The 12,081-nt window shown below is 46.3% G+C and overlaps 1 protein-coding gene across 1 annotated transcript in view; it reads left to right on the plus strand.

Moving 5' to 3' along the window:
- The window catches only part of FAM124A (family with sequence similarity 124 member A), a 78,253-nt gene that overhangs the window by 17,611 nt on the left and 48,561 nt on the right, over window positions 1–12,081 (plus strand). Inside the window, exon 3 of the mRNA XM_081046635.1 lies at window positions 10,884–11,617. Within this exon, the coding sequence (XP_080902761.1) occupies window positions 10,884–11,617 (734 nt within the window). The remainder of the gene's footprint in view (window positions 1–10,883; window positions 11,618–12,081) is intronic.

The raw sequence follows: 12,081 nt of genomic DNA on the forward strand, positions 1-12,081 counted from the left end.
CAAGTATATTGTGAACATCTTTCTATAGCAATAAACTTCTACAGTAGTTTGACTGTCTCAGTATTCCATTATATTTCTGCACTGTACTTTATTCATTAGTGCCTTATTGTTGGTCTTGTAGCTTATATTCATTTTTTTACTATTATACACAGCATTGCAAGGAATATTTTTGCACTAAGTCTTTATACATGTCCTTCATCATTTCCTTAGGACCAGTTCCTACAAGTGGAATTACCGAGGTAAAAAGCATACTTACTTTTTAAAGCTTTCCAATCCCTATTGGGATACGTATGGATACACACACACACACACACACACACACACACACACACACACAATAACAATGGGCAAAAGTACTCTGAAGAGTAGATGATAAACAGGGAGACTCTCAGGTTTTGGAGACCCAAAGTTGAAGTCTTTTCTGCGGGTCTCATTGGAAGGCTGGTAATGATCCCCCCCCTGTTCCGACCTCAGGCAGCAACACAGCCACAGCAAAGCCATCAGTGTTCTGCAGGCTTTATAGAAAGTATTCCCCACTCTAGGAGACAATTTCTGTCTTCAATATTGTTGTTGTGAACCTCTGCGGGGATAACAAGTTGGAAGCATTTGGGGAATGTTGTGCAAAACTCAGGCCATATCCACTAAAGGGTACAGTATTTAGAGCAGACGAGGAAAGCAAGGAAAGCGTCAGTCTCCCTTCCTTTCTTTGTAAAACTTTTCTCCTTCCTCCACATTAATTAAACTTCTGTTTTGGAGAACATACCGTTTAGGGAAGGGAAGGAATGTTCCATCTGCTCTTGCTCCCCCTTTTATTTTTATCTCACCTTGACATCTTCTGACATTATTATGGGTACCAAAGATAGTGAAGCTGAGCTGTTCAACCGGCATTTGGAAAACTGATTTTTCCTTCTTTGTAACAGTTATGAGACATCTTTCCTTTGTCTACGGCAAGGAGAACTGGGCTTCCTCTGTGATTCCATATTTAACATTTCATTGCCTCCATTTGGAGCATAGTTTGGCTAAAACGTGTGGAGATCACAGATAACCGAGACCCAGAAGTTGGAGGTCTTTCTATGAGATGGCATGTAGAAGGAGTCACTATCAGTTGGGTTATAACACTTTCTACTATCCACTGAAAACTCTTTAAGAATCTCCTAGTATAGTATGAATTTTCACAGCCACATGCTCAGGTATAAAAGCAGAACTGCTGTATTTCTCTGTAACTAAGCTGAACTTCACCCTTGAGCTGCCACCCTCATCGCCTGGCAAGCGAAGGTCTGCTCTGCTCCGGGATTCCACCACTGCAGGGCTCAGCACAGGAGAAGTTCAGCACGTAATCCTTTCTCAGAAACATTCTGGCATCCAGCCTTTGGTCAGGTCCTTTCCAGTTTTCTTCCTTTCACCGGAAGCTTAAACTTGACATCTTCTGAGCTGACAAAGCCGCCCTTTGCAGCATCACACATTCTGTTTTTCCTTCCAATTCATAGGGTGAACCCTCTGCTCTAGGTTTTTGGCCTACCTGGCCTCAGAAAGCCTTCTCTGTCTCAAAAATATATGGTTTGAAAAAATATATAAAAATCCAAAAACTTGACTAGTGGGTATAACTGCCCCTACCCTCCCCGAAGCAACAAACAGGAAATGGCTCTGCAGGTGGAGGGCCACAGGCAATAAGGAAATTGTGGGAAAGAGAAACTTTGGTTACTATCCCTGTGATGCATCCACTACATCTTTTAGAACTTATCATCTCCCATTTTATGCTTTTCTTATATTTCTCATGTATGAACATCTTACTTCCTCAGCTAGGTTGTAAGCTCTGGAAGGGACCATGTTTCCTCCTGCTTTGCAGTCCTTGGGGCTGTTAGCAAGAGTAGGCACTTCAGAGTTAAGGGCAGCTAAGGTGCAGAGGGAAAGCCCCAAGTTAGGAGTTGGAACTGGTTGACATGGGCAAGTTACCTGATCTCATCTGTAAAATGAGGGGGCTGGACTAAATGCCTTACCCACCTTTAATTTTCTCATCATATTGAGTAAGCTTGTTCTTCAAATAGGCTGCATGATACATACATTCTAAGGAAACATGGAAACAAGGCCTAGAGACTTGCCAGTATCATATTCACATTGGCAAAGCACTTGAATATTTCATTGACTTTTAGGCCAGAAGTTAAAAAAATGAGTCTACAGGCTCGATTTCCTCCACTGCTAGTTTGTTCATGAGCAAAGCCAGGGCCAGAGTCTGCCTCTGATTTTTCTACTTCGCATTCAGGGTATGTTTTATAAGCACGTAGGTAGTGTTTTTTTCCTAGAACAGTTGTAATAGCGAATCATTGTTCATCTGATTTCTCAGCATCCTGCCAGAATGAATCCCTTTTAAAAATAAGACTTAATTAATATAATAGTGAGGGTTTCTCCCGCTAGCTCTAGGGTATGACCGAAGCCTGGAGTTCTTGATGAGCAAGTCCTTGGGATAGGTTTTGGTGAACACCCTCCTCTCTTGTCTGTTTTGTTTTGATTAATGTGCTTGTTAAAATAAGATGGATATTCTAATCCTGTTGTTTGCAAACCCTGCGGCCTTGTCTCCAAATTCTACTGAAGTTCTGGCTCTCTCAGGATGCTTTCCTACTGATGAAAATGACAAGACATGATGTAGTCGAGAAAGAATGGAAATTACTGAGTAGAATAAAGGATTCTGTGTAAAATACTAGATACGCCAGTCATTTTGAACCCTTTAGCTTTTATCACAAAGGGTCCTAGTACATTATTAAGCATTGGATACTGGTGTGTGTCAGACTATGTTACCTTCTCATAAACTTTCAAAATTATTGTGGTCCAAAGGACTTAAATCACTACACTAGATATGTTTAAGTGTTTCTAGCTGCATTTATACCTACTCAGACTACTTACTTATCAACTTTCTGGTCCTCTTCCAGAATGCCGGTCAAGCTGTGTCGGGAATTTAGTGTTCTTGTCACTACTCTCTGGTTAGGGTCTGGCCTTTGCTTCCTTCCCCCTCCTCTTCCCACCTGGAGATTTGTTTCAGAATGAAGATTAGAAATAGATTCAAAGTAAAGCGGATGTCTCATTTCCAGGTGGAAAACAATGCATAGTATCTGAAGTATCTGCCTTACTTTCTATGTTTTTTCTTTCTTAATAGTGTCCTGGTTTCAGAATTAGCTCGAGAACATCCAGTTCCCTGACATTCTTTCCACAATGGAGATGAAAATTGAGAGAGCAGTCCAGTAACACAGTTATAGCAAAGCCATACTTCTTACGAAGCCTGAGAGAGGGGCCAAAGCATAAGGAAGATCCCGTATTCTTCTCCTCTGTCAAATGAAGATATGGGTTTGGGCCTAATCATTTCAGCGGATAGTCCATTCTTCAATTGCAGGAAAGTTCTGTGAATTCAGGCTAAGGGAGGAGAACCTTTAGATCGATATGATGATCCATTATGTTAAAAACTCATTGTCACCTCATTGCCACCAGATTCCCACTAGTTCCAACCCTACATCTAAGTTTGACTTCAGTTTCGGGCTAGAATACCAGCCTTGCTACTTTCACAGCCCAAGGTTGCAGGCCAAGCAAAGACCTTGTCGAAATCATAAAATTACTAAGAACCGAGAAAGTCTGAGATGTTTCTCTTATGTGTTAGCAGGGGCAAAGAGGATTGCTGCAATTTTTTTTATTAGTTCAGAGGTTCAAGGAACTGGTTTTTACAAACTGTAAAAAAAGAGACGAAAGCAGGTTATTCATTCTGGATGAATAGACTCTTGGGGTAAGGAATTCGAGAGCCCCTTTCAGAGAGCATTTTCAGGCATTCTGGGAACACCAGACAGCTTCATGGGGGAGGTTGGCCCTCTTATGGCACTTCAGGATGCCGTGGGTTTTGATTTTATTATCATTCTGAGGCGTCTCCCTCCTGCTTTCTCACTTCATCATTCTTCACCGCCTCAGCCTATGCCTTGCGTATGTCTTTGTTACACACCTGATCCGCCATCTCACCTGGGTGTACCGCCACTGAATCAGGCAGGTATCCAAGCCCCCAAACAGCCACAGTGTGGGGCTTTAGAAATGCCAATATGGAGTTTGTTAACCCTCTAAGGAGTTTATTAGACTTCATGCATATGAGGTTAGAGGGTCTCAAGCCAGGCTTCAGGGCCAAATTCTCTAAACCAAGCAGCCTACAGCAGCTGGGGGGACCCTTGTTCCGACTGTTAGCCTCCTGAGGGTTTAGGAGGCACTGAGGTGCGGGCAGTACTTATGGCACTGGAATGTGCTTGCCAATTTCTTAAGTTGATGGTCAGTGGTTATGGCTACTGCCTTGGGAATCCCATTGAATATGGGTTTTGAAGTCCAGTGAAGTGTTTCTTGCACTAAGCTACCTGACTTCATCTTATATATTTGTTTGCTTATTGTGTCTCCTCCACTAGATTATAAATCTTAGGAAGGCAGAGATTCTTTTATTCACCACTGTATCCTACAGTGCCCAGCACAAAATAGGTCCTCAGTAAACATTCCTTGATTAAATAAATGATTGCAACTGAATTGCAAATTGTCAGTGATAAATTGTGGATAAAATCACAGTGACATCAATCATTGCCCCAAAATTCTAGAAAGCAGTACCTGAGCTTGTCCTATCCTGAGACTTGGTGAGGCATTTCCTTTGGAATGAGAGAGCTGGACCTTCAATTAGAAATACCTGCTGCTGGAAAGGAAGTGCTATGGCAACACACCAGTTTTCCAGTTTTTGGAGGAGGGCCAGTCTGGCAGGCACTGGACAGCTGGAGACAGGACAGTGCTGGCAAGGCTGGTGTGAAGCTGGGGGATGCAGAGAATGGCCTCAAGGGGTTCTGGTGCAGGCGGCACTGAGTGGAGGTCCAGCCTCAGGACGTCATCACGCAGAAGGACCTCAGTGTCCTCCCTCTCCTCCACCAGACTCAAGCTTAAGACATCCATACAGGTCAGGGATTGCCGGACCTGCCCAGGCTTGATGGTCAGCCCATCCACAGCAGAATCTCCCACCCACACTGCCTGAAAGGGCTAAGCCACAGTTTCAGAGCCCAACCAAGCAAGCTGAGGTTTGGGTCAGGAAACCAATGGGATGATTTTAAGAAGAGTGGACGTGAGAGGTGAGAAAGCACACTGGTGAGGAACACAGAGACCCCAAATGACCTTTAGCGACTCAGTTAACTATTCACCTGCAAAATGGGAGAATGCACCTTTGTCATAATGTTGTTTTAAAGATTAAACTAGATAATATATGTAAAGCTTTTAGGACAGTGTCTAGCAAACAATAAGAGCTTACTACATGGTTATTATTGTGTAAATTATTTTCTGTTCAAGTTAAGGAATCCAAAAAAGGGATATACAGGAGAAGTGAAATACTGGGGAAGAAAATATAACAAATACCCAGGTTGATAGTGCACTTTCTGCCTCATAGAAGGTCTGAACGCATGCGGTGCTTTACTTCAAGTTGTTTCTGTCTTACATCCTGAAAGCAAAACCTAATTGTATGTAATCACATGGGAAATAATCATCCTTGTCCCCTTGGGAAGCCCAGACTAATTTGAAAGCTTTGTTCATATTGCGTGGCCAGCTCCCGTCCTCTAAGCAGCCCTGGGGAGGCCCATCCGTCCTGGGTCCCTTTTTGGTCTGTGCGTTGCCCTAACTGAACAGGTGCTCTCTGCGGTCCTTCAAGAAGACGTGTAATAGATATGATAAAGGCAGAGCGTATCCTACAGTCGCGGCGTCTCTGCTTCTCCCGGGAGGCGGACAGGCTTTTCATGACAATTAATTATTCACATTTTCTCTCCTTCCCCTCAAATACTTGGTTTCCTATCTAGCTCCGTGGAGGCAGATTTTTCTCTGGGGCGTGTGTAACCCAAGTCCCCTGATGGCGGTTTGGCGCTGCATTCTATGGCTGTTTGAGCCTGTGTATCTTCGGCTCATGTGCAGTGGGCACATGCTGGCAATGGCGGGAGCATACTAATGCTGTCGATCCTTGTCCTTCCTCTTCTCGGGGCAGGATTTTAGCCACTGACATCTCCCTGGTTCTTACAGTGCAAAGGGGGCGGGGAGCTCTGGAGTTGGGTCAATTGGCTGCACCCACAGCTGCCCAGGCAAGCTGGTACTTGAGCCAGTGTTTGGTCCAGTGCCTTCTAGCCCCACCCCCCTGCTCCGACCGGGCATCTTGCCCTTTTGCAAAACTGTGAACATTCACTCATCCATGCAGGCTCAGTGTGGCCTTTGTTACTGCTCTCTGGGAAACCTTTGTGCTGCTGATCGGGGTGGCCTGACACTGAGCACCCTGACAGCTCTGTCTTGTAGACTCAGAAGCTACTGTATACCATGTCTTTTCACACCAAGGTGCTCACGCCCATCTGCAGGCTTTCTCTGTGTCACTCTTTGCTTTTGTTTCACTGTGGCGCCACCTGCAGTGCTGGTCTCTTTCAGTTGCCCTCAGGGGCGGTGCTCAGATGTAAAGACCTGGGCCTGTGCCATGGGGTGCTGTTTCTGCGTTATTCCTCAGAGACTTGGGGCCAGAAGAAAGAGATGTACATGGGTGTCCAAGACATCAAGCTATTGGCTGGTGGCTGAGAAGCCAGCCAGTCAAAAGGAGGCAGGAGAGCTGTAGAGAGAGGCGAAGGAGTAGCATTGTGGCCAGAGGTAGCTGGCGAGTGACAGCTGCTCATTCTGCTGTCACATGAATCCAGCAGAGAATGTGGCCTTTCTCTGCTCTGTGAGCACACTTCTCTGCAGAGCTGTGGGGTGACTGTGCACGCAAAGTTAGATGCTGGATGCCCTGGGCAGGTTACTTCACCTCTTTGTGCCTCGATTTCTTGCTCTCTAAAGTGGGGACAATAATAGCACTGCCCCTCCTTCTAGGGTTGTTGTGAGGATCAAATGAGTTCATCCATGTAGAACACCGAGAAAACACCAGCCGACCTACAGTGAATGTCTTACAAGTGTTAGCTAACAGTGTCACGCCAGGTACACGGCCACATGCACACCTTGAGTGTGGAGCAGGCTCTTCACAGGGCTGCCTGACTGCTGTGTCAACTTTTCCCAAACACTTTCTGCAACATGTGTCCATTTCGTCTCTCACAGAAATCATCTGTAATTTTCGCAAGTAACTTTCATCCCCAAATTGTTCACAGCCTTTCTGCCCCTTTCCATTTATATTGAGCATTCATTTATGTTTAGCAAAGTCACGTCTCCACTGTTGGGAGATCAGGGCACCCTGGAAATGCGAAATATGCATTTTACATGATTGTGGTATCATCTCCTACCTTTACTGAAGTTACTGACTGGCAGTAACTTTCATTGGTTTGGATTTTCACTACTTTTGTTTCTACTGCACTTCTGCTCAAGTGGTGCTCATGTTCAACGAAGCAGGAAGTAGCTAGGTGAATAGAAAGAACAAGCAAAGAAAAGGACCAGAATAATCCATGAATTCGGATTGTTTCTCAAGTCATTGTGATGAATTTTCCCTGATTCAAATCAATACGGGGGCACACACTTATGAGATAACTGTATAAAAGCAAGAATATGGTCTAAAGATAACTGGCCCATCCTTAAACACAGCCCATCACCTCAGCAACATACAGGTCCAGTTGCCAACAGAAATCCTGTCCTGGAAGTCATTGGGGCATCTCAAGCCAACATGGCCAAGGAACGCCCCACAAACCTGCCCTTCTTCCTCTAATTCCTAGCGCAGTTGAGCATTCACATCAGATCGGTTGTTCAAGCTGGAAACATCAAGGTCTACTTCTCTCTTGCTTTCTCTGCTCCCCACCCCCAGGCCTATGGGCTCCAAGGCCTGTCACACGTGCCTCCGGAATAGCCTGTGAATCTGTGCGTCATCCCCTGACTTTGCCTGAGTATCTAATATTGCTGTGTAACAACCATCCCCAAACGATGGCTGAGAACAACAGTCACTTATGATTTCCCATGTGTCTTGGGTCAACTGATCCAGTCCCAGCTTAGTTGGATGGCTCCTACCATGTGTCTTTGGGTGTCTGCAGTTGGCTGATGTAGGTGGGCTCAGCGAGAGTGGCTCTGCTCCACGTACCTCTCATCTTCCTTTCTGGCGTCAGTTAGCTGGTCTGAGTATGCTCTTCTCATGGAAGGGTCAGAAGCACAAGAGGCATCCTAAAACACATGTCACTCTTAATTCTTTCTATTGGCTAAGCTGGGCCTGTTGTCTAATCCAAAGTCAAAGAGTGGGAAAACACACTTCACCCACTTAGTGGGAGTAACTACAAAATCACAAGGCAGAGAGCAGGAGACAGGGCCGGATAAAGAACTAGGGCTAATAATGCAATCTCCTGCATGCCAAGGCCTTGTTATCTCTTGCCTGGCCCCTTCACTCGTCTTTCAACTTCTTATTTTGCCTATAGTTAACCTCCCCCTGACTTGATCTCGACATCCCTTTTTAAAACTTTCCATGGCCCCTCATCACTACCAAATTGGGCTGAAGCCCTTGTACAACTTGGCTCCGATCCATTTTTTCCTGCTGTATCTGTTGCAGTGTTTCAGAATTACGCACCACCCCCTTCCAAATGTGCTTGTTGTTTTGCACAGTTCTGTGCCTTCATAGTCTTCTCTCTTCCCACAGCAATCTCCCCCACGTTGGAGGTCATTATCACTGAGATGTCATTTCCCTTTCAAGACCTAGTCACGTGGTGCCTCCTCCAAAAAGCCTTCTCAGACACCCTCTGGAGAAAACGTTGCTCCTTCCTTTGTCATGTGGTAGTAAATTGGAATTGCATCATGCTCATATTTAACTCATACAAATTGGGGAATACGTGCTCAGCCAGAGAGAGGGGGAGAGTTTAAATGATTCCACCCACTATTCTCCTCCGTGATCATGGGAGACTTCACTCTACTGTTACCTTACTCATCTTTTGGTTCCAGAAGCCTTTTGAGTTCTCAGAATCCTCTTGTAGAGTGAAAGGCACAGCCTGTGTGGGGGGTCTAGACTATTCTTTTATAACACAACCATGAAGCAAGCCTGTTATTTCACCTCGTGTTCAATCAAAGGAACATCTATCTGGCTGTGTTGTCTTGTTGCAAGTCAGTACCTTCAGTACTGGGTTGGAAATGTAAGGGACTTTCAGTGGTAAGTGTCTGTAGGTAATGTTTATTTCATGGTGACTTTAGAATCCAACCCCTGCCTAAGATAACTTCTCTACTATATTTCCTATAGGCACATATCAGATTGAATTTTAATTTTTTTTACTTCTGTGCTTCCCAACTGAATCATGAAGTGCTCATTTGTGGCCTATGGTTCTTTAGAGGGCTACTTACTGCCTATGGTTGTGCAGGCGGTGCACTGAGCAAGTCTAAGGGTGCACTATTCACACCAGAGTCTATGTAAATGGACTCCCGTCATACTTGGTGATACCAGCTTCCTTGTCTCCCCAGTGCCTAGCACATACTGATTGTTCAAGAAATGTGTGAATGGATGAGTACACGAGAAAAAAGTGCAACAACAAACTATTCCCAAGTGAGATATCTAACAGTCAGAGTTGGGATGAAAATTCAGCCAGGTTTTGATCCAACAAAATGAAAACCATGTTGTTACAGGTGCATATGATGGAAGGTACCTGTAAGCCCACTTGGAATGTCTTGTTTCCCTACAACAACAGCAACAACAAAAATTACCTTTCATCCTGTGAATGGGTCAAGAGTGTGGTTCCTAGAAGCAGATCACACTTCTCAAACATTACTGACTGCATGATTGTCATGTGCCTAACCTTAGTGGACATTTCGAGGCCCATGTGTGAAGACAGATCTAGATGCTAGATGACTCTAGCCCCCCAGTCACCACAGACTTAGAGATTTCTTGATTGCCCTTGGATGAGTCATTAAAGCTTATACAAAAATGCAAATAGAACCATATTGTTAAAGAACAAGACTTTTATCAGGTTGTCTGATAAAATATGCCGAATATTTCTGAATTAGAAATATACCAGTGTGGCCAGCAAACTGTTCACCCCTTGGGAAAGTGTTGCCAAGTTAAACAGTCAACTTGACACTTAGAGTCAATGCTTCCAGATGTTCTGCCAGAGGATATAGGGAGAGTAACTGACCCCTTCAGGATGTATGGACTTCTGGGTGGACAAGGCCTGAGGAGAGGCCCAAAAGACAGCGTCGCACAGACAGTAATGGTCCCACCATGCCTCCCCCACCCCTAACCGTAGCTGCAGTAAGCTCTGACAGCAGGAACACTGGGCATGTTCCCGGAATGTTCTGCGTTGTGTTTCTAGCAGCAAGATGTTCATAACTAGGCCACCCCACCATTAGGACACTGTTGGCAGGATGGCTCAACAGCCGGGGCTTCCTCTGTCAATAGGAGTCAGTGCTAGCACAGCACCTAGCGTAGGGCATGAAGAAAGGATTCCATAAATGTTAAATGAATGAACAAAATAAACAAATGAAATAAGCAAAGCAGAGGAGTGCAATGGTATAGGGAACATTTGCAAGATAAGGCTACAGTTCGGGAAATACTAAATGGTGGACACGTAATGCTGCAGCACCTTCTCTAATGGGCCCGCTGTCCCTTCCAGATCAATCAATGCAGACTTAACTTTCTGCTGCCAGAGAGAAAGTGTATTCAACCTGATGAAGTACAGAACCAGAGTTTTCCTAACACTGGCCAGCTTGGGAACCATTCGTAGCAATAGTTCATTAGTCTTGGGCTGCGAGGGTCCAGGAACAGTAGTTTTTGCAGATGAACTTGGAGTCAGATAATCATAACGATCCGGGAGTCGGTGCATTTAGAAATGAGTTTGCCTTTGTGCCGAACGCTTTGCATGTCATCACCGGGCACCTGAATGAAATGGTCACAATCTGGGGATTTTTGTGTGTGTTTCTTTTTGTGCTCCCAGGCGAGCTTTCCGTGGAGGAGGCGCAGGACCCTTTCCTGGTTAGCATCCACATAATCGCAGACCCCGGGGAATCCCAGCCCCTACAGGAGGCCATCGACAAGGTCTTGGCTTGGGTCCACCCAGACCTCCAGCTGTTCCGCGTCTCCGAAAGGAGGGCTTCCCGGCGGCGGCGGAAGCCTCTGAGGGTGGCGCAGCCGGCGCTGGCGGTGGTCCTGTTCCTGCAGGAGGAGTACGGCGAGGAGCAGATCCTGCAGCTGCACCGCACGCTGCAGCGGCCGCCCTGGCGCCACCACCACACGGAGCGCGTGCCCGGCAGGTTCCTGCCCTACCTGCCCTGCAGCCAGGACTTCTTCACGCTGGCGCCCGGGACGCCGCTGTGGGCCATCCGGCCCGTGCACTACGGCAGGGAGATCGTGCGCTTCACCGTCTACTGTCGCCATGACAACTACAGCGACATCCTCAAGTTCTACGAGCTGATCCTCAGGCGGAGCCCCACCCAGAAGAAAACGGACTTCTGCATCTTCCCCATCTTCTCCAACCTGGATGTGGACATCCAGTTCTCCCTGAAAAGACTGCCCTGTGACCAGAACCCGGTCCCCACCGACTCCTCCGTGCTGGAGTTCCGAGTCAGGGACATCGGCCAGCTCGTACCGCTCCTGCCCAACCCCTGCAGCCCCATCAGTGAGGGGCGCTGGCAGACGGAGGACCACGACGGGAACAAGATCCTTCTGCAGGTACCCTGGGGGCCGTCTGTCTGACGGTGCCTGTCTCCCTGTCTGTGTGGGGGAACCGAGAAACTAACTAGTGGGTTGGCTCTGCCAGAAACACGAGTTAGTACCCGTTACAGAGCAATGAGTTAAGAAAAGGGAGGGATCGACGACCCTCTGTCTGGCCTTGTACTAAGTCAAAGTGTCCATACTGTACAGAGACGTGGCGGCTCTTTCCATGGGCTCTTTTCACTTTACTGTCATGGCCACGTGCCTCAGTCAAGCAACTACCAACCCTCCTCTCCCCCCAATGCCTCTTCACCCACCTGTGTTTGAACACCCACTAAATGCTCCTGGGCGTTCACCTGGGATTTCAGATGAGTTTATACCCCGGGGAACTTGTTATTAAAGATTCCTGAATCTACTCCCTCACACTGAAGGAGTTTTTAACCGATGTATTCTTTACTCCCACAAAGGAACATAAGGAAAAC

This window comes from Rhinolophus hipposideros, assembly GCF_964194185.1.
Source record: "Rhinolophus hipposideros genome assembly, chromosome: 4".
Lineage (NCBI taxonomy): Eukaryota > Metazoa > Chordata > Mammalia > Chiroptera > Rhinolophidae > Rhinolophus > Rhinolophus hipposideros.